At 30.1% G+C, this 23,546-nt stretch overlaps 1 protein-coding gene across 5 annotated transcripts in view; it reads right to left on the bottom strand.

Annotated features, from left to right (window-relative positions):
- Positions 1 to 4,830: 4,830 nt before the first annotated feature.
- Positions 4,831 to 23,546, bottom strand: part of LOC130440858 (ras-GEF domain-containing family member 1B-like) — a 551,095-nt gene continuing 532,379 nt past the window's right edge. For all 5 annotated transcript variants that reach the window (XM_056774235.1, XM_056774231.1, XM_056774233.1 and 2 more), the window contains 4 exons: positions 16,448 to 16,853; positions 12,958 to 13,101; positions 11,127 to 11,329; positions 4,831 to 8,545 (listed from right to left, as the gene is read on the bottom strand). In XM_056774235.1, coding sequence (XP_056630213.1) covers positions 8,299 to 8,545; positions 11,127 to 11,329; positions 12,958 to 13,101; positions 16,448 to 16,853 — 1,000 coding nt within the window. In that variant the 3' untranslated portion in view covers positions 4,831 to 8,298. The remainder of the gene's footprint in view (positions 8,546 to 11,126; positions 11,330 to 12,957; positions 13,102 to 16,447; positions 16,854 to 23,546) is intronic.

Below are 23,546 nucleotides of genomic sequence, written 5' to 3'. Positions count from 1 at the left end.
ACCTAAAGGTTTGCTCGTATGTCTTCTATTACCATACTTTATTCAACTCACACTGACGGTTTGTGTGAAACAAATTGTATAATCAATATTTAACTAACTTCCCTTTTACCAATCAACTTGAAATTTTGCATGCTTACTTACTGATATGAATCAATTAAAAAATATACGAATTAATTAGTGGTAATTGATTAAGTTAATATTTCATATGGAGAATCTCATGATTTCAGAACAGGATGGCTCTAGTACTACTTTCTATATAGATTACAATAGATGACGATATTAATAATATTAAAAATTACAGTGGGTCAGTGTGGCAGATAAGTCGCCATATTCACTAGCAGCTTAGGCGCCAAATTCAAACAGCGTGTTAACTGAATTTGAACTCTGAAGATTATAAAACCTAAATCGAAATAACTCAGAGTAGTTTAATCCTAAATAATCCAACCAGCCAATCCTAGTGTGCTCAAAAGGTTTAATTTTTTAGTATTTATTTAGAAACGTGTGCCACATGTTTTTAAAATTATTTATTCAAAAATAATCATGCAGTTTTTGGCACATACATTGTTTCATTAAAAAATTTTTATATTTGGAGTAGTCTGATAAAATAAAATAATAAAATAATAATTCGTGTGAAAACTAATCATCTTAATTCAAAATTTTACTTTTTATAAATGTAAATCGCAAATACAATACTAAAATAATTATATGAAAAATCAAAAGTATTATAAATGAAAATTGTATAATGATACAAATTTCTTTTTAAAAATATTGATTTTGTTAAAAAAATATGAAATCTAGAAGAAAAAATAATATTTTCTTTTACAATTAATATTGTAATAAAGTTTGTAAAGAAATTTGTATGAATCAATCGTAAGTGAAAAATTCTATAGGAGTCCAATTAGGATCTTTTCCACCTAGTTGAATACAATTTATTGTCTACAATTCCCTTCTCTTTGAATCCCTTGGAAAGTAGCACCATCTTCAAACTTACTCCATTCTTATTTTTACATCCAGGAGCATAACAGTTAGGCATTTTTAACAATATTTTATGCTAACAGTAAAATATCAATTTTTTACTCAATCCAATTTGTTTACACACAAACACACGCTTACGGTCACATCACTAATAGCCGAACCTACGTTTGTGTAAGTTAGGGTACTGAATATGGCGGAACCAATCAGAAAGCGACTAAGCATCTGCCACACTGTTCCTCGAGCCACAATAAAGTAATTTAAAGTTCCTGTATTGGCGAAAATCACGGTTCACTAGATGGTGCTGAATTTTGGCCTCTACAACGGTGAGCAACAATACAAGCTATAAAGGTATTTGATGCTGTTTGATTTTTTTATGTATTTTTAGTGATTTTGGTAGGATTTTCTTTATTTTTATAATTGCAGCTATTTCCTAAAAGTATTTGTCTGGTTACAATGGTTAGAACAGGAAGTTGTGTTTAAGAATGACGAAAATTGAAGTAACCTTTTTTAATATCATGGAATATATTGGAGTCATAAGCAGACCACTAAAAGAAGGTGAAGCGGATTTTATAGCGGAATATATACCTAATATTATGTGGACTAGAAGTAGCAAATTCAAAAACTATTAAGAGTTTGTGTCTACAGACGTCAGGTCTAACTTCTCAGCCTCATAAGATAACAATTTATTTGAATAATGTAGTTAAATATTGGAAATGCATTTGTTCATGTAAGTACGGGAGGAAGAGACTTGAATATCTATTTTTACCACGTTTTTATTGTTTTCGAAGTGCACGAAGTGTAGTGGTTATGTGTTATCTCAGAAACACACTTTAACAGGTTTTTTGTTGTTGTTTTTAAAACAATAAAATTGATTCGTATTCTGACTTTGTTTTTTTGTTCTGAAGTTTAAAAGAAAATTAACAAATGTCGCCCTCTTCGTAATTTTCGCGAATTGAAAAGTCTGGACAGGAGCAGTCGTTCACGCGGCATGTCGGCTCCAATAACAGAAGCGCGCGAAACAGTGGTATTTACAAATGTTATTGACTATTGGGACTGGGACACATATGTTTGGATAAAATTTATAGAAATTTTATTAAGGAAATAACATTTATAGACGTAAATAATGATATTATAAAAAGAGACGAGTCTAATGACAATGTTTAAGTATGCCATATACCATTTTCTTTCATGATTGGTATTTTTTGGCAAGCAGGATAGCTGCATGTGGGCATTTATAAAACACTTTCAAATTTAACAAACTTGAATATGCGATTTCGATTTTCGTTTCACTCGAAATATAACACAATCCAACGTGACAGGAGAGACCGATGCCGCGGGCAAGCGTGCGCCATTAATTTTTTGAAAGGAGAGATTAGAAATAGACACAAAGTTCTCTCTCTTACACATTAGCGAATAGCTCGTGTCCAGACTTTCCTATACAGGGACTTTATAACAATTGAAATACAAATTTCGTTTATTACATTTGCAATAATTACTTTTGATATAAATAATTATAATTGATTGTTAAGGCTGACAATTAAAAAAATCGCATACATTGCACTAAGACGAGTAAGATCACTGGACAGATTACGAATACAAGAGCTGACATCAACGAAGTCTTAGTTGATATGCTCTTGATGTAAAGTTATAAGATCTTGACAATTTGTGCGGTTATTGTGTAGCTTTTTCAGACAAATGACTGACAGGAGATGATCAAATTGATATAGTACTCTCGGATCACACTCTAAAAGGAAAGGTCCACTGATAAGGTGTAGGTAAGGTATATCTTTTTGCAAGTATTCATTAAAAGGTTCAGCCACTGTTTAGTAACATTTACAGTACTAATAGAAACTATAAAGTTTGGAATTGGAGAACACAATATTACAACGAAGCCAATCATTCAATATCTGGGAGTTAATCCCACATTTATAAGTCCTCATCTCATTATTTATCATTGAAAATAAACAACCAAAATATTGAAGGTCTTTCTACTTGTCAGGAAGTCGAAAAAACTAGGTATAAAGATCTTATTTGCTTTGATACAAAAATATTCCATAAAATATATATCTTTATTTTCGATTCGTTCATTCTTTGGATTCTGAAGTTCATTACACTTTTTCTAATAAGGACCTGTGCCTTCATTTATTCAATTTATTTTGATTAGTGTCCTATCAAGTCTGATTCTATATCAATCATTCAACTAAATTTATTTCATTAGATGCTATACAATTTTTTGTGGAATTTTTACTTGCGTGTCTCATAATTTATACATATATAAATATAAACAATTGAATATACTCCATAAAGAATAATTTATAAACTGCAATCCATCCATGATATATAAAATATGTCATTTTTTGTATAAATCACTAGCTGACCCGGCAGACTTCATATTGACTAATAAATAAAAGTCCTTAACTTTTGTATAAAATAAACTTAAAACAAACAAAAGGAATTCTTCATTTATTAAAACAAATAAAAAAATGCTCGATATGAATGAAGTTTTATTATTATTTTCGATTAATTATACATGATATTGCTTACTTACAAAACAGGAATACTGGCTATTTATAAGGTTTCAATTTGATATATATTTTATATTTGACAGACACACACAGTTATGATACAGTCTGTTATTTAAGTTAAAGCTTTCTGATAAACTATATTTTTTGTTTTGTTTTGTGGTGCGTAAATAAACAAATATGACGGTTTTCCGATGCGCGAACACACGACGTATAATTGTCCATGCGCGAAACAGGGAAACTCCAAGTTGATTCCGCAAACTTCCAACGACTGAGCTTGCGATTTATTTTATGGTCATAGCAGAGGCCCAGACGTACCGGAAATTGTAAACGTTTAAAATCGAATGGTAAATCCGTTGGAATCATAGGTATACACGGAATCAATACATCATCTCGTTTGTATTTTCCCTCTATGATTTTTGCCTCAGTGACGTTATTCATCACCTTATCACAGCCAGTCTTGTTTCATTGTATATTCGAGGTTGATTAATATTAGGCAGCATGATGACAACTGATTCTACTTTTAACTGCAAATTGTGAAGTGGTAATCTAGGCAATTCCAGTGAATTTAAAAACTCCATGGGATAGTTGACTACGTCATCCTGGTTCATAACGGTGTCGAGTAATTTGAAGAACACCAAATGTCCCGGAAGAAAATTCTGAATGGTCCCATTGAGATTCTCGACATCTTTATTTTACGCCGTCAATATTGCTCGTTGACCCAGCCAATAATTATGGTTATTGAACTGTTACGCTATATCAGGGAAAACATGTCTGTGATGTGACAGAAATCTGGGGAAATGTGATAAATCCGGTCGAGGTGTCCACTGCAAATTTATTATTGTCAATGTCCTACAACTACTTTCAAACACATTTGCAGTTTCATCTTGTTGGAAAAATACTCGCATGTTAGCAGTAAAGTGTCACTATCTCAAAAGATTAACAAAAAACAGCACATAACTTGAAATTTCACTGTAACAAAGGATCACCAAAGTAAAGAAAGTTTTCGCGCACGTAGCGGTAATCGTCACTCATACAGATAAAAAGATGTACTCTTTGTTTGAGTTATCGACCGACTAGAGGATGGATCGATATATTAGTTGGTTGTCAAATGTCAAATATTGTTGCGTTCAGAAATTCAATTTGTAACAAACAAAATTGTTGTTTTTATTTAATTTCGAGTATTTTTAGATTTATCCACCTTTTAAACCTTCTCTGGAATAATTCAAGACCAAAATTAGCCAAATCGGTTCATTCGTTGTCGAGTTTTAGTGAGACCAGATATAAGATAGATTACCTATTTACTGAACTAATAAGTACAGAAAGAAAAAAATTGATACTTGATATTGTTTATTGATAAAACAATTTTTGTAAATACAAATATTTTTTACATATAAATAGCTACAACGCATTATTTAGTTAGCAATGCAATTCTTACCTAATGACTAGAATACTGACAAAATTAAGTCTTCAATTTTTAATATCTAAAATGTAGTGTGTGCAGCGATACAAGCAAGAAGTATATTTACATTACTATGCGCGCATTAGTAAACATAAAATCACATCTGTTACAGAATTTTGCATAAAAATATACCAACTACAACTAATTAATTAATGATACAGTAATAGTAAATCCTTAATAAATATTTCATTAGACTCACATGGCTGAATAAAGTATGAGATGCTTTGACTGGATCATAAATAAAAAGGTAGTTTAAGACTTATCACTATCACTGGCATAAATAATGAAATGACGTTTCTAAATTGAAAGTTTTCAATATGAAATATACATACTAAGAAAAAATCAAATCCTAACGAATTAACCTAATTTACAATTTCATAATCAATAGAACATTTTATTTTCAGAAATTCTTGTTTACCATAATTAAAGATGTAAACAGATACTGTTGTAGCCAATGTGTATAAAATTATTGTAACAAATGTGATTAATACAGGTCAGTTCTAGATGTAGGAATCATAAAACAAATAGTTATACAGAAGTGGAAAATACATGTTTGGTATTCAATAAATTAGATCATTGAATGATTCACTCAATTATTGATACATTTCTCAAACTCAAGTATTGGAAAAACTTATCAATTATAGTATTATTATACTACTACTGATACAATAATGGTAATTATTTGTGATACTTCCCTTCTAGTTTGTCCATGATTGAACAATACTGAAAATAATAATAGTCACGATTCCACTGTGTGACTAAAAATCAGAGACTGAATGTTAACTTTGATCTTTGGTATCTGAAGATGATAATCTAGTTCTCGAAGCACGCGTCAAACTGTGTAATTGTTTGTGTGTAGAAAACTATGAGTGTATCATCAAATTTCAACTTATTCTGATTGATTTGAAATTTTATATAATCAAGATACATTTGAAACTACCAATCACTTCTAAATAACTATTTGGTAATTCGGAAGAACTGTTACTACATTGGTCAATAGTTTACTTTAAGTACAATATATAGTTTCTATAAATACTTGTAAAAACACTGAGGTACAAAATTATTACAAATTGGTAGGTACAAAAACATTTTTTTTCATAATTTTCTTTATAAATTAAGTAGTTTCTTCAATATGACGTTGGTTCGTAAATATAAAATATTAGAAAATTTTCATACACGTAAAACTATCAAATCACTATTATAAATACATTTTCAACACTTGTTACGTCAACTATAAAATTAAATTATGTTAAAAAAGCATACCCCAATGTCAGATACTAACTATTAAGCAATAATAAAATGAGTTTCAAATATCAACAAGCCTAATTACAGCGGATTGTTGCTGATGACAAATATTTAGAAAATTAGTTTGGCAAGGCAATTTCAAAGTAGTAAAAGATGTTTATAAATAAAACAAAGAAACTATAAGTAAATAATATAGGTAAGAATAATAAGAAAACCAAGCTTTGATTGTGAAATGAGTTCACAGCATCAATCATTCTCAAATCCTGATGTACAAATTCTTACTGGAAAAAATGCAATGAAAGTTGAATACAACCATAAGCCAAGGATCACGAAGATCAGTTCTAAGATTATGTGTTTATGGAGATTATCCTATCTTGATACTAATTAGGCGAGTAGGCTCAAAAGGACAAAGCCATGCGTGATAATTAATAAGAATTAAACGAAGTACTGAAGCAGATTATAGTGTGGACGTGGAACATTATTAGTCTAAGTGTATAATTGTAATGAGTGTAAGAAACTTCTATCTAGAAAATTATAGGATTGTATTTAAAAAATAGCACGAAATCATTTTTTCCAAGATAGAAAATTCTTGGATTGCTTATATGTGTGAAGGGATACATTAATTATTAAACTAGTGAGGAGAGTTTAGTAAGAATCCAAATAAGATCATTATGTGCTATGAGTATTTCACTTAGATTGGTATTGTAATTAATAGGCAAGAAAGACTGTAATAGGTATTTGTTCATTTTTACAATTTAAATCTTCATATGAAATTATTGTTGATATTTATCTAAGAATGAGTAGCAATGAAATTTGACATTGGTGGCATAGCAAAAGAATCCATCAAACCCATGGACACGCATACTTACAGATTTAAGGAACATAACTTGTGCTTTTGAATCACAATATTAATTATATTCAAACATTAAAAAATCACAATAGGCATAAAAAGTAGTAGTAATATTGAATATTTAATAAAAAAATAAAATTCGTTTTGAATGAATGAGAAATTATACATAATTATATACAAAAATTAAATATATTGGAATATAATAAGAAAGCAACACATAATTTACAACAATAACATTTTGTATAGAAAATAAATGTTTAAAATAAAGTTTGATTGATTTCATCACTTCTATTTAAAAATATAAATTTGCAGGAGTTAGATTTAACATGTTAACAAACCTAATTTGCAATACTACAATTGGCATTTTGTGAGTTAAAGAATATTCACACAATTCTACTCTTAACGTTAATATAACGTTGAAAACTACATCGAACGGTGTAGAATAATTGAATATTCAAAATCCAAGATAAAATATTAATATTTGATACTTAAACATTTACTACGAATGATCCTAGATAAAAACTTATGATTAAATTTTGTTCCAAAAATTTTAATTAATATTCTTCTCATAGCTACCCACTACATTTGCTTATTTTATCGATATATGGTTTGTCCAGTTTTAATGTCTGATTGTACAAATTTCAATCTTAATATTGTAATTATTAAAATGAGAAAACTCATAGTTAGTTTTTGTGGTGTGCTGATCCTGCAGTTTGTTCTATTTATATGTAGAGTTGCTTTAATGTCTTCAAATTGAATCTCTGATATTCACATTTCATTTAAATATTCGCCGGATATATTAATCAACAACAGGTATTGATTAACTGACTACCGGTTTTACTTTCATAATTAAAATTGGTTTGTGCTAATAAATTTATTGTGATTTTAAATTGTTGATATTCAGTATTGTGGCAATAATTTTTTAAGAAAAGTCCCTTTTTATCATTAAATCGAAGCACAGCAATAGGAGTTTATTTTGATTCTCAATGTCTTCTTATGGATATAAACTTTGAGAACATGACTCAAATTATTTTGGAGTCCGTTCAAACACAAAAGAATGAAAATTTGTACTAGAATTGTGTTGAAAATGTTTAACCTCAAAGAAGTCAATTAACCTTAAATTAAATGTATGATCACTTGAACAGAAATATATAAAAGCAGTTAAATCTAACTTTTGCTAAATATTAAATTGGCAATAAAATTTGAAATGAAATAAATCTCCTTATATAAGGTTCAGGTCCCCTTTAATTGGCAGAAGGGTCAGCTTTAAGTGTTTTGCATCTCTCTTTTTCTTGATTGTTATCGGGTGGTTCACATTCGAAACTGGCTAAAGCTAGGGCATTCTCGTTTAATATAGGGCCGTGTTGCAGAAGATTTATTATTTTTGCATCTTTTTCGAATGGGCAAGTTACTTGCTTCCAAGCCATGAATTCAGTAACTTGTTTTGCTAGTTGCCAGAATTTGTCGAAATTTATGTGGCCGTTCGGTAATCTGAAAAATATATACAAATATTAATAAAATTCTAAACAAAAAAATGATTTTCAAAGACACTAAATATATGAAATTTGTCGACATGAGTAATACTCAACAATAATAAGTTGTATTATTGCTCAAAAAGTGTAAGTAAAATTTCATTAAATTTTAAAACTGGACCATGTTTCACTGTGACCCGTAAATAAAAATGAAGGCATAAATTAATGTTAATCATTGTTGTTAGATATAACTGTAAATAACGTTAACTATATGCATCAATGTATCATGTTGGATGAGCAATAATAACTTCAGAGCATACTAGTAAATTGGATGAACTGATGCAATCTTATTATATTCCGAATAAAAAGCTATAGCGAAGGGATACTAAGATCAACTATGAAATATTTTGAAAAAATAGTATTACATTTAATACTATCTGTACAACGAAGATGGAAAGTACAATACAATTCTCTTTAAATTTTATAGGTGCACAATTATAGTGGATGAGTGTAGCGACGAACACGTCAAAATGTTTGTACAGATGTCGGTGATAGTAGTGCTTACTAAGATGCCGAGCTATTCAAAGAAAACTGAAATAGAGAATTTGGAAACACTTTTTAAAAATACTACTTATAATGCACAAAATTATTTTCTTCGAGACTTATTAAAGAAAAACAACCCACGTTACTTCGAGACCGAGACCAATCAAACAAATTTTTGGAGTACTTATTATATTGACTGGAACTTAACCAAATTCCAGGAGGAATTGAAGACATGATTGAAAAGCAAAAAAATCGAAGGTTTTTGTTTCATATTCCAAGAAAAACTGTTCTTAAAATGTTTATTGTTATCCATCAAATATTTATGAATATAAATTTCAACAATTTAATTTGAAAATAAAATCTGTTTTGATTACCAACTTGTTATTATGAATTGGTTCTTGATCTTACAATCGAATTATAAGAGGTAATATTAAACCTTATTCTCATGTTCTTTAGAGACTTGGCTGTTATTTTCCCAGGAGTTCTAAGGAACAGCATTAATTTTAAACTTATAATAAGGTCTAAATTATGTCCATGATTTGGGCTCCCTATTTCCATATTTTTATGAGGATAATTTTTGAAGTAAGAACTGATTGTTCATCGTGTTCACTCATAGTCAGATGTTATGAGTTCAAATTCGAATACTCTCTGCGAACCTCTCACTACCACCCTTATGTTCCGCGTACCTGTCGGTTGTAAATACAAAAAAGTGGGGCCTGGTAAACTAATTAGCAGCTTTTCGAAGTTTATTAAGGAATAATTAATGATATAATGAGCGTAAATGATATAGACTTTGTAATCAAGGAACAATAAAATTTTCATCATTTCCAATATTGAAATATTTTTTGAGGGAAAGAGCTTGGAAATGATGATAAGTTGAAAGAAACTGTTACTAACTGATTTAGTTGATAGATAGCAAAGTTCTTCATTGATGAGATCCAAAAGCTGGTACAATGATTGACAAATATTTAAATAGTAATGGTGTCTATATGAAAAATGGGCCATACTGTAGTTTTAAATACAATTTACGTTCAAAACTATAATATCTCCTAGTTCATTACAAAACGATTCTTAACCAATGATCCTGGAATATTCAGTGTAGGTAATAGCAATTTTGCAAGTAAGTATAAGTAAGTACAAGTAAGTTATAATTTGTTTGACAAGTACTCTTAGCATAAAGTATTTGCTCATTAAGGAAGAAATAATAAGAGTAAGAGAGTATCTGCTTAAAAAAGCTCAAAGCTGTTTTCATAGAGACAATTTCTTAGAAGGCCTTTTGTTTGCTCACGACATTCTAGGACCCGAATTACCTAAAAATCTGTTGGATATAAATAAGCTATTGTTTAGCAGCCACAATCAGTAAATATCTTGATATTATAGTGACACAGCAGGAGAGTCGGGAGTAGTCCGAGTGGTGAATTTAAATGAATGATACTGTTTAGTTAGTGGATAGTTTAGTGAATAGTAAAGTGTTAGTTGATGATTTGGTTTAGTATATTTAGTATTAGTGTATGAATGGTTTCCATGAGTGAGATACACTGGATACACTGTGTGTATGTACTCACAGAAGAAAAACATTAAAATATGAGCAAAAAACAAAAGAAAATAATTAAGAAATTATATATTTATCGTGACGTACACCAATATACTAAAAAACTATAAAATTAAACGTACATTTTTTTGGAGACTTTGAACAATATAGCGTTTCTATTCCATTGACTGGTCTTTCTGGGTCCGCTGACTTATTATCTTCTTCATTCCAATTTTTGTTTGGTACATATGTGATCTTTGAGATTTACTAATACCACTTTTGAAATTTATCTACTTGTCTATAATGAAGATTGAAAGTGCTAATTGTATAGTGTGCTTCAAAAATGCTATGTGATAAGATGTATATTTTTGACTACTTCAATACTAAGTTAGTGTATTAGCTTTTTCTTTAACCTTAAAGGTTGCAGGTGATATAGTATGGTTCTATATTTACTTTAGGTATTTATTTCTATAACCAGCCAGCTATAAATGTTTAATAAATAAAAATATTGATGTGAAGGACTTACCTATTTGAACATCCCTGATTGAGAAAATATAGATCTTTAACCAATAAACTGAAGAAGGGAATGACGATTCTTTGTCTTTGATCTGTTGCTCCTTCACTTCTCCACATTGCTGCTTTCAATGTACTTCTATAGCTACTGAAGTTACTACTGGGATCCATCTGGTGTTCCAAAATAGCAAATTTCCCAGAATGTATCTTACTCCACTAAAATTGTTATTTATTTAATTGATAGTGATAAGCAATAGTTTTTTCTTATCAATCATATTTCAAAAATTGTGATATATTATACCATAAGCATAATTAATTTTTTATTGATACATAGATTGGAGCAATGAGATTTTGGCCTATATGATAAAACTCAAGAGAATATAATAGGGAATCTATATAACCTAATAAATTGAAATATTTCTAAGCATATTTGTGTCAAAAGAGTGATAAATATAGAAATAGTTTCATAATATTATATGTAGATCGAGATAACTACAAAGAAATACATAGAAAACTTAAAAAGAAACAGATCTGGTGAAAATTCTTAAATTGCAAACTCAGTCAATTCAATAAAAAGAAAAAAATATTGCCCTTTTTAGGTTAGGTTAGATAGTATTTCAAGAAAAATTTTATAATGTAGATGAGATTGAACTGTTTTTTCAATAGTAAGATAGAAAAATATTAAACCACTGTTTCAAAACTTGTATAGGGAATATTAGATAACTAACGCTTATATGGTTATAAGCAGAAAATTATAGGGTTGTCCTTTTTTTAAAAAGATAATGAGTTTATGTGTTTGAATTCTCAAAGGGTACATCAGTTTAAATTCCATATATCATTTACAAACCGGGGAACATACAAATATTATGAATAGTTCAAAAATAGGTATTTTGTTCACATATCAGTTTTTAATAAGTTATATTCTACAGTATAAATTCAAATATATGTAGAATCCTTGATTACATACAAATCAAAAGAAAATACGAAACTAATTAGAATATGTGAGAAAATTTATAAATAAACTAATTCTATCATCGAAATGCTTTTATTGAATTGTTTTAATTAAGATAACCTTCAAAAATGTTAACATATATGTAGGTGATAACCAAAATAGGAGTAACTTTGCGACAAGAAACAACATCCCATACCGTAGCTTCGTTATTGTCATCATTTGATAGGAAATTATTATCATCATAAAAAATAAAAAGGAAAGTTGAAAAAAATGATATTTCTTACACCAAATAAAACAAAAATGGAGTTCTAGAGTTAACAGTAAAAAGAAACACAGTAAATTTTTATGTTGAAATTTTTGGAACTGTTGGTGATATTCATACTGAAGACAATACCATTATACCAGTACTCACAATTGCAATGTCTAAAGCGTTTCGATAACCCACTTATCGTTTTCAAAGACTGAAGGTAAACGAAAGGAAAGTTTACCTTCAGTTTCGAAGAAGATAACTTGGTTATTGAAACGCGCATCAGAGAGTGTCTTGGTGTAGTGGTAGTGTAAAATGTCTGTTCAGTACAATTAATATCAGCCGAAAACTATTATCGGTCCTCGACCGTTAGCAAATGCTGGAAAGTTGGAATAAAAACACTTCTAGTTTAGATCAAGGTCAAAATATACGTAGATTATAAATTTTTTTGAATTGTTTTTTGTAAAAAAAGAAATTTTCTGGTTTTCGAAAAACGCTGATTAATGTAGTTTGCCCTAAAAATCGAGTACCTACGAAAAAATTGTAAAACTTTGCAGTTGTGCAGATAGAAAAGGTTTGTTTCATAATATCACTTACATTATACTTTTTCTCATAAACTTTTAAATTAGTTGCTCATGTACTCACCGTCTTTTTAAGTCTGGATATTGGCGACATATTAAGCCCAGCTATAATGGCCATTAGACTGTTGAAATTTCCAATATTGAAACATTCTCTTCCAGTCTCTATCCAATATTCTACTACGCGGACCCTCATCTTCTTTTTTTGATACTGAAATAAATAATGTGCTATAATGAAACAATAAACTACATATTGAATTTTACATAATCATCAAGCTATACGGATCAGTGTAAATTTCGTAGACAAAGAAGATTTCAAATACACTGGTATTTGAATGTAACAAATCGTTATTTTGGCATTTGATTTATTTTTAGTTGTTTTTTGTAAAGTATGATCCTGAAAATTGATTCGGTATGAATTCTAATATTGAGGGATATCAAAAGTAAAAAGTCGTCATCAAAAAAATATATGATATTATTTGAAATAGATAGAAAGTTATTAATTTCCCAGAAGAAATAAATTACGAATTCACAATAGGGAGATTTTAAACCAATTTTTTTTATCTATATTATAGGTTCTTTTAGGTCAGCAAAATAGCAAAATAGTAAAACAATAACAGACTACCTTAATGAACGGTGAGATACTCAAAATAAACAGTGAGTTTTTAACATTATAATGTAATGTGACGGTTAGACATCCGCATGTCATCTGACGGTGGCGATAAGAACTTAATGTAGTGGAAACTATGGTGGACGGATACACAGCTGCACGCCATTTGACGGCGCCGGTCATGATTTAATGAAGCGAAAACCATGAAAGATGGTAAGTGGCTCCATCTTTTATTGAGGAACCTTTGATTTATTGTTTTGAATGTTTCTGCAACTACAGTTTCTACAACGTTCTAGGTCTATTGCCAAAGCACGTATGAGGCAGTTTGGGCGGTAAATATGTAATATCTAAAATGAAGTTACTAACGAGTTAGAATTGTTGTCATTAGTGTGATTGTGGGGTAATGAAGTTATAAGTATGAAATTAAATTGTAAAATGTACAAACCTCACCCCGGTAATGCTAGTGTATTAAAACTATACATGAATAATTTTTGATAATTTATTTTAATAAATAGTTAAATATGAATATACTGTAAACATCTGTTTCAAATTGGAAAAGCTGAATTGTTGCGGCAATATTTTCAATTATAATATCTGAAGAGCTGTGAAAATAATTAAGTGGGTTTTAACGATTACGTCAAGTGAAAGATAATAATGGATTATTTTCGTTTTCTTGAACGGTATTCGCTACAATTATCTAATTAATAAATTATATACTAGCTTGAAGGTGTTCTTGAGATACTCATGACGATTTCAAAACGTTTTCTTAACTTTTTAAGCAGCTTCAGAAGGTTATTACTTTCGAAACACATTGTGGAACCCAGCAAAACACCAAGGTGAGTAAACCATGTGGCCAAGCGTATATACGCCACAACTATGATCAACCAAAAAATTTTAGGTTAGTTTCAGACTACATACTCATTTAACGTTCTTCGCAATTTAAGTGGCTTCAAAAAGTGAAAGGTAATCATATCAACCGCTTTGTTTGAAAAACTACCGCTACACTTGTTAATGTGGGGAAGATATATTTATTTTAGAGCGACATGGAGGATGGAAATCTACAATCATGATCGAAAGATATGTAGAAGATTCGTCATTAATAAAATTCTAATATCAAATGAAATTTTGATCGATTATACATCGAAAGGATTACAAATACAACTTTTTTAATATATGTAGAACTTGAGTGAAAAGAAAATGAGGGAGCGTCATGCTTAACTCATTATGTTTAAAAGAGAAGTGGAAATTATGGTATTCCACTGATACTATTTTTCATATAATTTCACACGTGCTAATGATGAATTGTTTCTATCTAACCATAATGAATTAAGTCGACTCCAGTGAGAGTTCTAGATAAACTAATGATGCAAAGGTACGGAAATATCAATATTACAGATGGCTTATTTATACCAGTAATTGTAACCGATAATTGAAAAAATTTTGTTATCTGATCGTTTTGGTGTTTCGCATTCAGTAAAATGTGAATATTTTCATAGTGACGTTTTTTGACGTTCGCAAAGAAAACCGTCAATATAAGGAAAGCTTCGTTAAATTGGTTTATAGTTTCATTGCTGAAAATCGAGAAGTGTCGAGAAGTATTTTCTAGACCATAAAAACATAGTAGATTACATAATAAGTGCGTAAAGTGACATTTAACACAAGATAATTCATATCTATATTTTAAAAAAATCGACAACCATAAACTAGATATCTGAAGATCTTAGGTATTTACCTACTTATTTTACTTTTGGATTTGCAAAAAATACCAAAGGAGATAATTAAACATCAAATCTCGTATGACAATTGATTATATGAATTTTCTATTGAGACACGAGAAAGCAACCAATTGTACTTAATTTGTCAGAACACTCTACAGCTTTACAGTCAATCGCATATGAGTTGCCAGATACCTCTATAATAGATAATCTATACTATAACAATATAAACTATAATCCGGGCTCAAGTAGATCACCTATCAACGTCGCGTTCACTTTTCGGTGGAAATTTCAGATTTAAAACAAAAACTTTTGATTTCTATGACTTTTTTGTGCGTCAATCCTTTCATGACATTTATTTAGTATTAGTAAAAATTTTAATAGTAGAAAGTTTAATAATAATAATAACCTATTTCTATGCCGAAATGCCGAAAGGTATAGAGCCCCCCCGAACCCAAACCAAATTAATACTAGAACGGATCCTATCATATGACTATGACCCGATTAACTCTAGCAGTTTCCGAACAAAAATGAACCGGGATCCGGGTTGGCTTTCGAACATTCAGATCATGATCTATTTAACCCGATCATAGTTTCCGAAAAGTCCTAATGTGGTTCCTTATATTCCTAACATAAGTATGCTTTAGGAAATCGACTACTTTCGTAGCAACTACATTGAATGAATATAAACACTTTCTAATAGAGTTGTTCGAAATAAATATTATCAGTTATAAGTATAATCGTAAAGAATTCCAATTCGAACATAGACATCTTCGATTCTGATAACTCGAAATTATAATCGAATATTGTTTATATTTTTGTAATGTCGTAATCAAATATATATATATATATATATATATATATATATATATATATATATATATATATATATATATATATTATAAATTCGTAATAAAGTTTTTTCTATCATAATCTTAGACTTTATAACCATCAAGAATCTATTCAGTTGAAAAGTATTTACGTCATTGTGATTGAAACAAAATGTGACCATGCTTACAGTAACCTCATGAAATACTTTGCTCCCTTATATTAAATATCACATTTTCCAATATTAATGTGCTGAGAAGCTCCTGTTTTCTTGTTTTTCGTCTATCGAAACATTGAAATCCACGCAGATTTTCAAAAAACGTAGTAGAGTTTTTAGTCAAAGTATAAATCAGATTGAATCGAAATATTTCATTGCATAAAACAAATATTACAAATGTACTTACTTTACAAACTTGTGTAGCCACAAAATAACTTAGCCTATTGAACCATTGAACATACTGTTCCAAATTATGAGTCTTCTTCATATCCTTGAAAGAAGTCTCCAAATTCGGATTTTCCTTAGCAAAGGCTTGTACAAATTCTTCAGGCCCGATGAAAGACAGTCTTTCTAATTCCACGTGGGTTAATTGTTGGGCTAATGTTGCTGGATTAGAACAAATCTCAGATATATCTGTGAAATTCTCATCAGCGTTCGTACATTGATTTTCAAAAGACTTTTCATAAGCTTCTAGAGCAGTCAGTCTAGGATGGAGATTATGAAGGAGAGCTGATACGTTGGCTCTAAGGGTGGAATTAATGGCACAGCACTGTTGAGTTATTTTTCGGACATGTTCCATCATTCTTTCGTCCCTATAAATAAAATAAAAAAACATCAATTTATCATATCCTTCATGACCTGTTTTGCATGTAGGTTCGAATTATAATTTTCTCAAGAAAAAAATTTCAATTAAAAATATTTTTTCGATTCAACTTGTGTAGGAGAAATTTGGGCTCAGAAGAATAATGATATCAAAAAAATAAACTATTGAATTTATTTGAAGATACCAGTTGGAATTTTCAAGCACAAATCAATTGACATGGTTATAAAAGAAGAATAAGCTGTTAACTGCAAAATGGAATTCATTATCTCTTTGGAACCATCTGGCATGTCACCACACAAAATAAATTTTAAGTTGGTTCACCATTAGTACTCATTCGCCGCTTAGATAGTCGAAACATTGGACCAGCGGCGAATGTAAAGTTCATGTGCGTCGCGAATTAAGTGCCTTCAACAGCTTTTCGATTTTAAGCGATTACAGTTTTTAGTACGTCTATTTTCACCGTAACTATTAAAAAGGCCACAAAAGTGTAACAGTGGGTAACAGTGGTTTTGCTACCCTTGATATAAGATTGATTTTAGATGTTTTTATGGTCACCATTTATACAACTATCTATTATTTTGTAAGGTCTATCGTTTTTCTTTAAACTTTACTTCGATTTCATATTATCATCAACATCGTCATAATGCCGTTTAATCTCTTGGACTACGGCTACCGTTTTGGGCGCCTACATATCCCTTTATTGGGGTGGATTACTCCCCTTGTTCTTTTGTTATAGTTTTTTGTTAGTCTCGGCTTCGGCTGTCAGGTTTCTCCATTCTTTTCTGTTTTTGCATTTAGCTTTCCAGTTCACTATTTCTACGATTCTGGTACCTTCTTCAATTTAGTTTCTCCACGTAATTATTGATCTACCTTTGCCTCTTGGCCATGGAGGTATCCATTGTGCTATCCTTCTAACCATTTATGTAGGTTTCTTTCTCATAATGTGTCCTGCCCAATTTAGTCTTTGTGCTTTTACATAACATATTTTCTCCTCCCAGTCCTTCTTTTATTTCTTTATTTTTCTCCAATCGTCTCTCTCCATCTTCTGTAATATGTGATCCGAGTACAGTATTTTTCTCCCGATTATCTTCGAGTCTTCTTCTTCATTTTCATTTATGACAGCTGTTTCCATGGCGTACGAAATCGCTGGACTTATTAACGTTTCATATATTTTTATTTTATTCTTTTTACTAATATTCTTGCATTTGAGTGACTTGTGACTTTTTTCAAATGTTCGATAATTTTTTTGCATTCTCTCTCTTATTCTTTCTTTAGGGGTGTGTCCTATTATTACATCTATATAATTGAATGACGATACAGAATAATTGACATTTTCAAATACGTACTTAGATGGTCCATTCCTCTTTAGTCTTTTTTTGCTATCTTTATGTATTTAGTTTTTTCTTTATTTATTTCTAGACCGACTTTTCTTGCTTCTGTTTCCAATTTCCAATTGATTGCCTTTATTAGTTCTTCTCTTATATTAGCCAATATTGTTACATCGTCTGTGTATGCTAGTGCTCGTATTTGGTTTGTTATAATATTTTCATTATTTAGCTTTGCTTTTATCATTACGTTCTCTAAAATCATATTAAATAGGGTTGGAGAGATCGAGTAACCTTATTTGACTCCTTTGTTCATTTTTATTTCTTTTGTTAGTGTTTCCAGATATCTCACTTTCGCTTTCATGTTTTGTAATGTAACTTTTATAATTATATTTAATTTTCTGGGTACCTTTAGTGTTTCTAGATCTTGTATTAATTTTGTCTATTTATTGAGTCAAACGCGCTTTTAAAAAGATTATATATAGGTCTCTATTGTTTTCTTTTATTTGGTCTATTGTTTGAATTGCATTGATTGTGGATCATCCTGATCTGAACTCATTTTGATAAGTTGGTGAGTGTTTCCTATGTAATGATAATAAGTGTTATGGCTCTATATATTTTACATTCCTCTTTATGGCCTTTTTTCTGTAGAGGTATAATTACTCCAGCATTCCACTTCTCTAGGATCTTGTTTTGTTTCCAGATTGTCTCAATAAGTTGATGAATTTGTTTTTCATTTGATCTCCTCTGTATTTCAACAGCTCAGCCTCTAAGCTATCTTCTCCAGGGTATTTCATATTATAAACATCGAAAATGAATGAAATAACAGATATGTTTATAATGTCGATTTTGTTTTAAAAAATTTGAATACATTGGAGGAAATAGAGAATAAAATTATATTTAATAAAACGCTTTTTATTAGCTCTTCTTTTCTATTTTTTTTTTTTTGACCAGATTATATGACCATCCTACTGACCCTAATAGTTTCCTCCTTTTAAATCCTAGTTGAAGCGCTCCTTTTGTTCCTCACTTTAATTTCCTAAATTATCCGGATATATATTAAGATGATTGCAGAAATAGGTTAACTTGATATATTTCTTCCTAAAATCTGAGAGTAAGCATATTCTGAACAACTTCATCATAATTTGGTGCTTGATTATTATCTAAAATATTGTGGACTATCAACACAACATTTTTCCAAGCTTATAATATCTGTATCAAATATTCCATCTTTCCAATTTTCTATACTTAATGGCGGAAATTGTCTACAAATGTGATTCAAACGATCTTCTGTGCCTAACGATTTGACAAATTGTTTTATCACTCCTAACTTGATATGTAATGGTGGATATCACTTTACATTACATTGTCTTTACCGACAGACAATTTCTTACAGGCCAGTCTTAATTTTCGCAATGATATTGGTTTGCTCCACTTTACCACATACAAATAAAGTAAGGGTATCTTTCATATCCACTTTGTTGACCAAGTAAAAAATTAACCATTTTCAATTTCACAAAGATCGGCAATTAATGCACCTAGTAATTAAATGAGCATCTGGAATTGATGCAACTTTTTTTCTATTATTCAATAAGGCGCAGTTGATTTGGCAGCTTCTCGAAACCATTACAACATAAAGGTTTTCTATTTTCACTAAAGAAGGGTAATAACTCACTTTCTCGCGTTCTGTATGTATTAATTATAAGAGTTAATGCCAATAAATTTTTTCTCCCAAACTTCAGGTTAACAGTACTGTTTCTTTTTAACACGGTTTTATTAGTTTCACCTGTATGTGTGTTTGTGAGGTTGTGAGCTTGTAAGTTGGTTTGTCACTCTCGTTTGGACCAAGAGCAAGTGGCTTATTACTGTTAGTATACTCAATAGCTTTAATTGCGTTAGTTATCCGAGCAGGCTAATGCGCCAACCTCCGCATTCGCCGGTCGTGGGTTCAAATCCCGTTCATGCTGTAAAATATTTGTTTATTGGCAATTTTTTTATAAATTATCAGTACAAATTTTGTCTTTACATTGAAGCAAATTTTAATACGGTCTGCCCTCTGTTAATATTCACAATACATAAAGAAAATTTTTATTTATGACAATAAATAGACATAAAAAGTAGAAAATAAGTATAGTCTAAAAAACCCAAAAATTCTTCTTTTGCAGCACATCAAATGAAAAGTTTAAAAAAGTTTTTAAAATGAGCTTAAAACAGTAATAAATGAAAAATACTAGTATTATTGCGAAAAAAGCGTCGGGCGCTCGATGTACGAGAAATATGAAGCAATGCGCCTAACCTAACCAAACTATATTTATGTGATACAATGAAACCGCGTATTAAATCATTCATTTTGAAAAAAGATTATTCACACTCATATTCACTAATAGACTGTATTGATTTTTGTGAATGATATCAGCACGTGATGTTTCTATGGGCGCAAAAAGTGTACAGAAGCCTAATCATGATTAAACAAATAAATTTTAATACTTCAAAATATAAGATATGCAAAAATTTCAGAAATAAAAACATATTTATTACTTTCATAAAATATATTCGTAATATTGGTACTTGAAAACATGAAAATTTAGAAAGAAATTGGTTCATTATCATAGTCAAAATTATTACTCTACGCCCATAAGATAACAATTAGGTAAGATTTGGGTGAATTTTTAAGGTAAACACAATTTGATTGATTGAAGTTACTGGAAAACGCCCATCGTGATTTTAATTTTGCACATGGAAAATTCAAATTTTTTTGTCAAACGCAAAACAGATTTTAATTATATTTCATTTGTAACGTAGGCAAGTATCAAAATTACAATTAAAATTTTTCGAAATTATATAACTATATAACTGGAAAAAAATTGTTTATCAACATAATAGTTCTTTATGTAACTAAAAAGTGTGTACAGTAAGTAGCCTTTTTCCGACGCAGGCGAAAGCGACAATCATATGAGTCGAAAAAGGCCTTTACACACGATTTGCATACAATATTCTTTCTAGAATAGAAAATTTTATTAAAATTCAGAAGTTTAAAGATAGTTTTCCTTATAAAATTTGTTATTAAATTTGTCAACTATTCCCTTCGTCACGTATAAATGCTAACTAAACATAAATATTACTACATAAGTAGAAAAATGAAAAATAGCATCAGCACGACTTGAACCTGGGATCACCCGCAAGCGAGCCTCGTACTCTAGCCACTACATTACGGAGACCATAATAATATGTTTTTTTTCAATTACTAGTGCGTAAATCAAAGTTTTACGCACACGAAAGTGCGTCTATAGTACGTACTTCACGCATGGTAATAGAAAACGGTTATTTTTATTTCTAATCCTCCTGTTTTTATGTTGATTCAATTGAAGTGCTGGTTTTCGGTTTATTGCAGCATCCTCTACATACACACAATAACAATAAATCTCGAAATCAAGAGTCAAATGCAAAGAAAGTATATTATATGATGCATTAAAGCTTAGATTAGCTATAGCTTATTAGATTTAACACTGAAATTTTAGATTAAAAAAACTGCTTTGTTGACTTGTCTGAACTGTATTTCTTTAAAATTACAGTTTACCCTGAGTGGCTTGATTAGAATATTAAATTAAATTAATGGCCAACATGAACGTAACTATTAACAATAACATCAGCAAATTAATTCAGTAGGTGAAGTGCTCCATTATTTTAGGTAAATAGGTCCCTATTCAATAATTAATTAGCTTACATTTTAGAGCAAATTATTAATGGTTGCTCCCGATCTGAACTTACACTAATAAAGTTATGTATGGTCAATATGCTAATGGACACTTCAATATGATACGTGGAGTTTAACGATTTAGTTCAATTATAAACAACAAGGGTAATATATAAAATATATGCTTTTACCCAATGGTATTATATTTGTATGCTTTTCCATAGTGTCCTGGCACTAATAGGAAAAGAGTCAAGAGTCCAAAATAATGTTACTACGTCTTATTAGCTTATATGCCTCTCAAGTTCACCTGATATTCATAAAAATTCCAGCATATTTATAATGCATGTGTATGTTTATTTTGCAATGGTTAATGGTTCAAAATGTTTGCAGGGATGTATGAAATTATCGAGAATGTACTTCTGATGGAATTTGATGAAATAGGCTTTTGATTGATAATTCCCAGTTTATTAATGGACTTTATAATAGTTTTTGGCATTCAACATTTTCTTGAGTATATCCAACGTAACGGGTTAAAAGTAATGTATTGATACCTTATCAAAAATTCACCTAGTGTAATAGAAATGAACACCTCAGCAATCGTTGATAATAAAAATATTCACAACTGATTATTTGGAAATTGGAATATTCTAAAATTTATATAGTACATGTGACCATAGAATTAGTTGTTAATTGTTCTGTTAAATAGCTGTTCTACTTGTCAATTATTGAGAAACACTTAATTTAAAAGTTACAATGGAAGATTTCACTTTTTTTGAGTACGTAGATATGCATTTAATGTATGGATTGATTGACTTCTCGTATCTGTTTAGATTTTGTGCTAAACCTTTACCAAATATAGCATTGCCAAACAAACGAATATTTGAACGTATTTATTTGTGATTAGAGAAACAGGTATGGATAGGGGAATATTATACAAAACAAAATTATAAATTTGCATTTTTTTGCTAAAAAGATGTGGCAAACATACAACTACGTAGTATTCTGAAGCAGACTTACTACATGCAGTTGATAACAACAATAATAAGAAATGGTTGGTAATAAGGTCATAATTTATTGAAAGTACTTTGACTTGAAGATGTGCCACTACAAACTCAGATGAATTTTATAGATCGAGCCTGATGGGGCTACTCATAATTTCAGTTTTACCATTTGAATACAATGTTTCCTAATAGATGGATTAGTCGGGGAGATCCTTGTCAGTAGCCAGCACGGCCAGGAGACATCAGTGCTATGTATTTTTTCATTATATCAAAAATGAAGTAGAGGTAACACCTGTACAACAAGACGAGATTTGATGGACAGAATTTTGTTACATTACAAAATGCGGGACCTGCTAGGAGAACTTTGTTGGTCGGATATCAGTTTTAGTCGAATGTTTTATAACATATATTTTCGCCAAAATTGTTACGAAGTAAAAAATGGCAAATATCAGTCAAACGGCTCATTTTATCAAATTCCAACAAAAGAACATTTTCGTTAGCTTAAGGTATGTATGTATGTATGGATTTGGCTCTCGTATAAACTGTGATCCAAAGGATATATTGTGTACCCCTTTCTTGCTGCGATACTGGAGAACCCCGTGGTTACACTGATCTATTAATCCTACTTCGTTTAAAAAGTCTAGAATGTAGGATGGCTTTAA

The sequence above is a fragment of the Diorhabda sublineata genome, chromosome 2, assembly GCF_026230105.1.
Source record: "Diorhabda sublineata isolate icDioSubl1.1 chromosome 2, icDioSubl1.1, whole genome shotgun sequence".
Taxonomy (NCBI): Eukaryota; Metazoa; Arthropoda; class Insecta; order Coleoptera; family Chrysomelidae; genus Diorhabda; species Diorhabda sublineata.
This window is presented reverse-complemented; position numbering and strand designations above follow the sequence as displayed.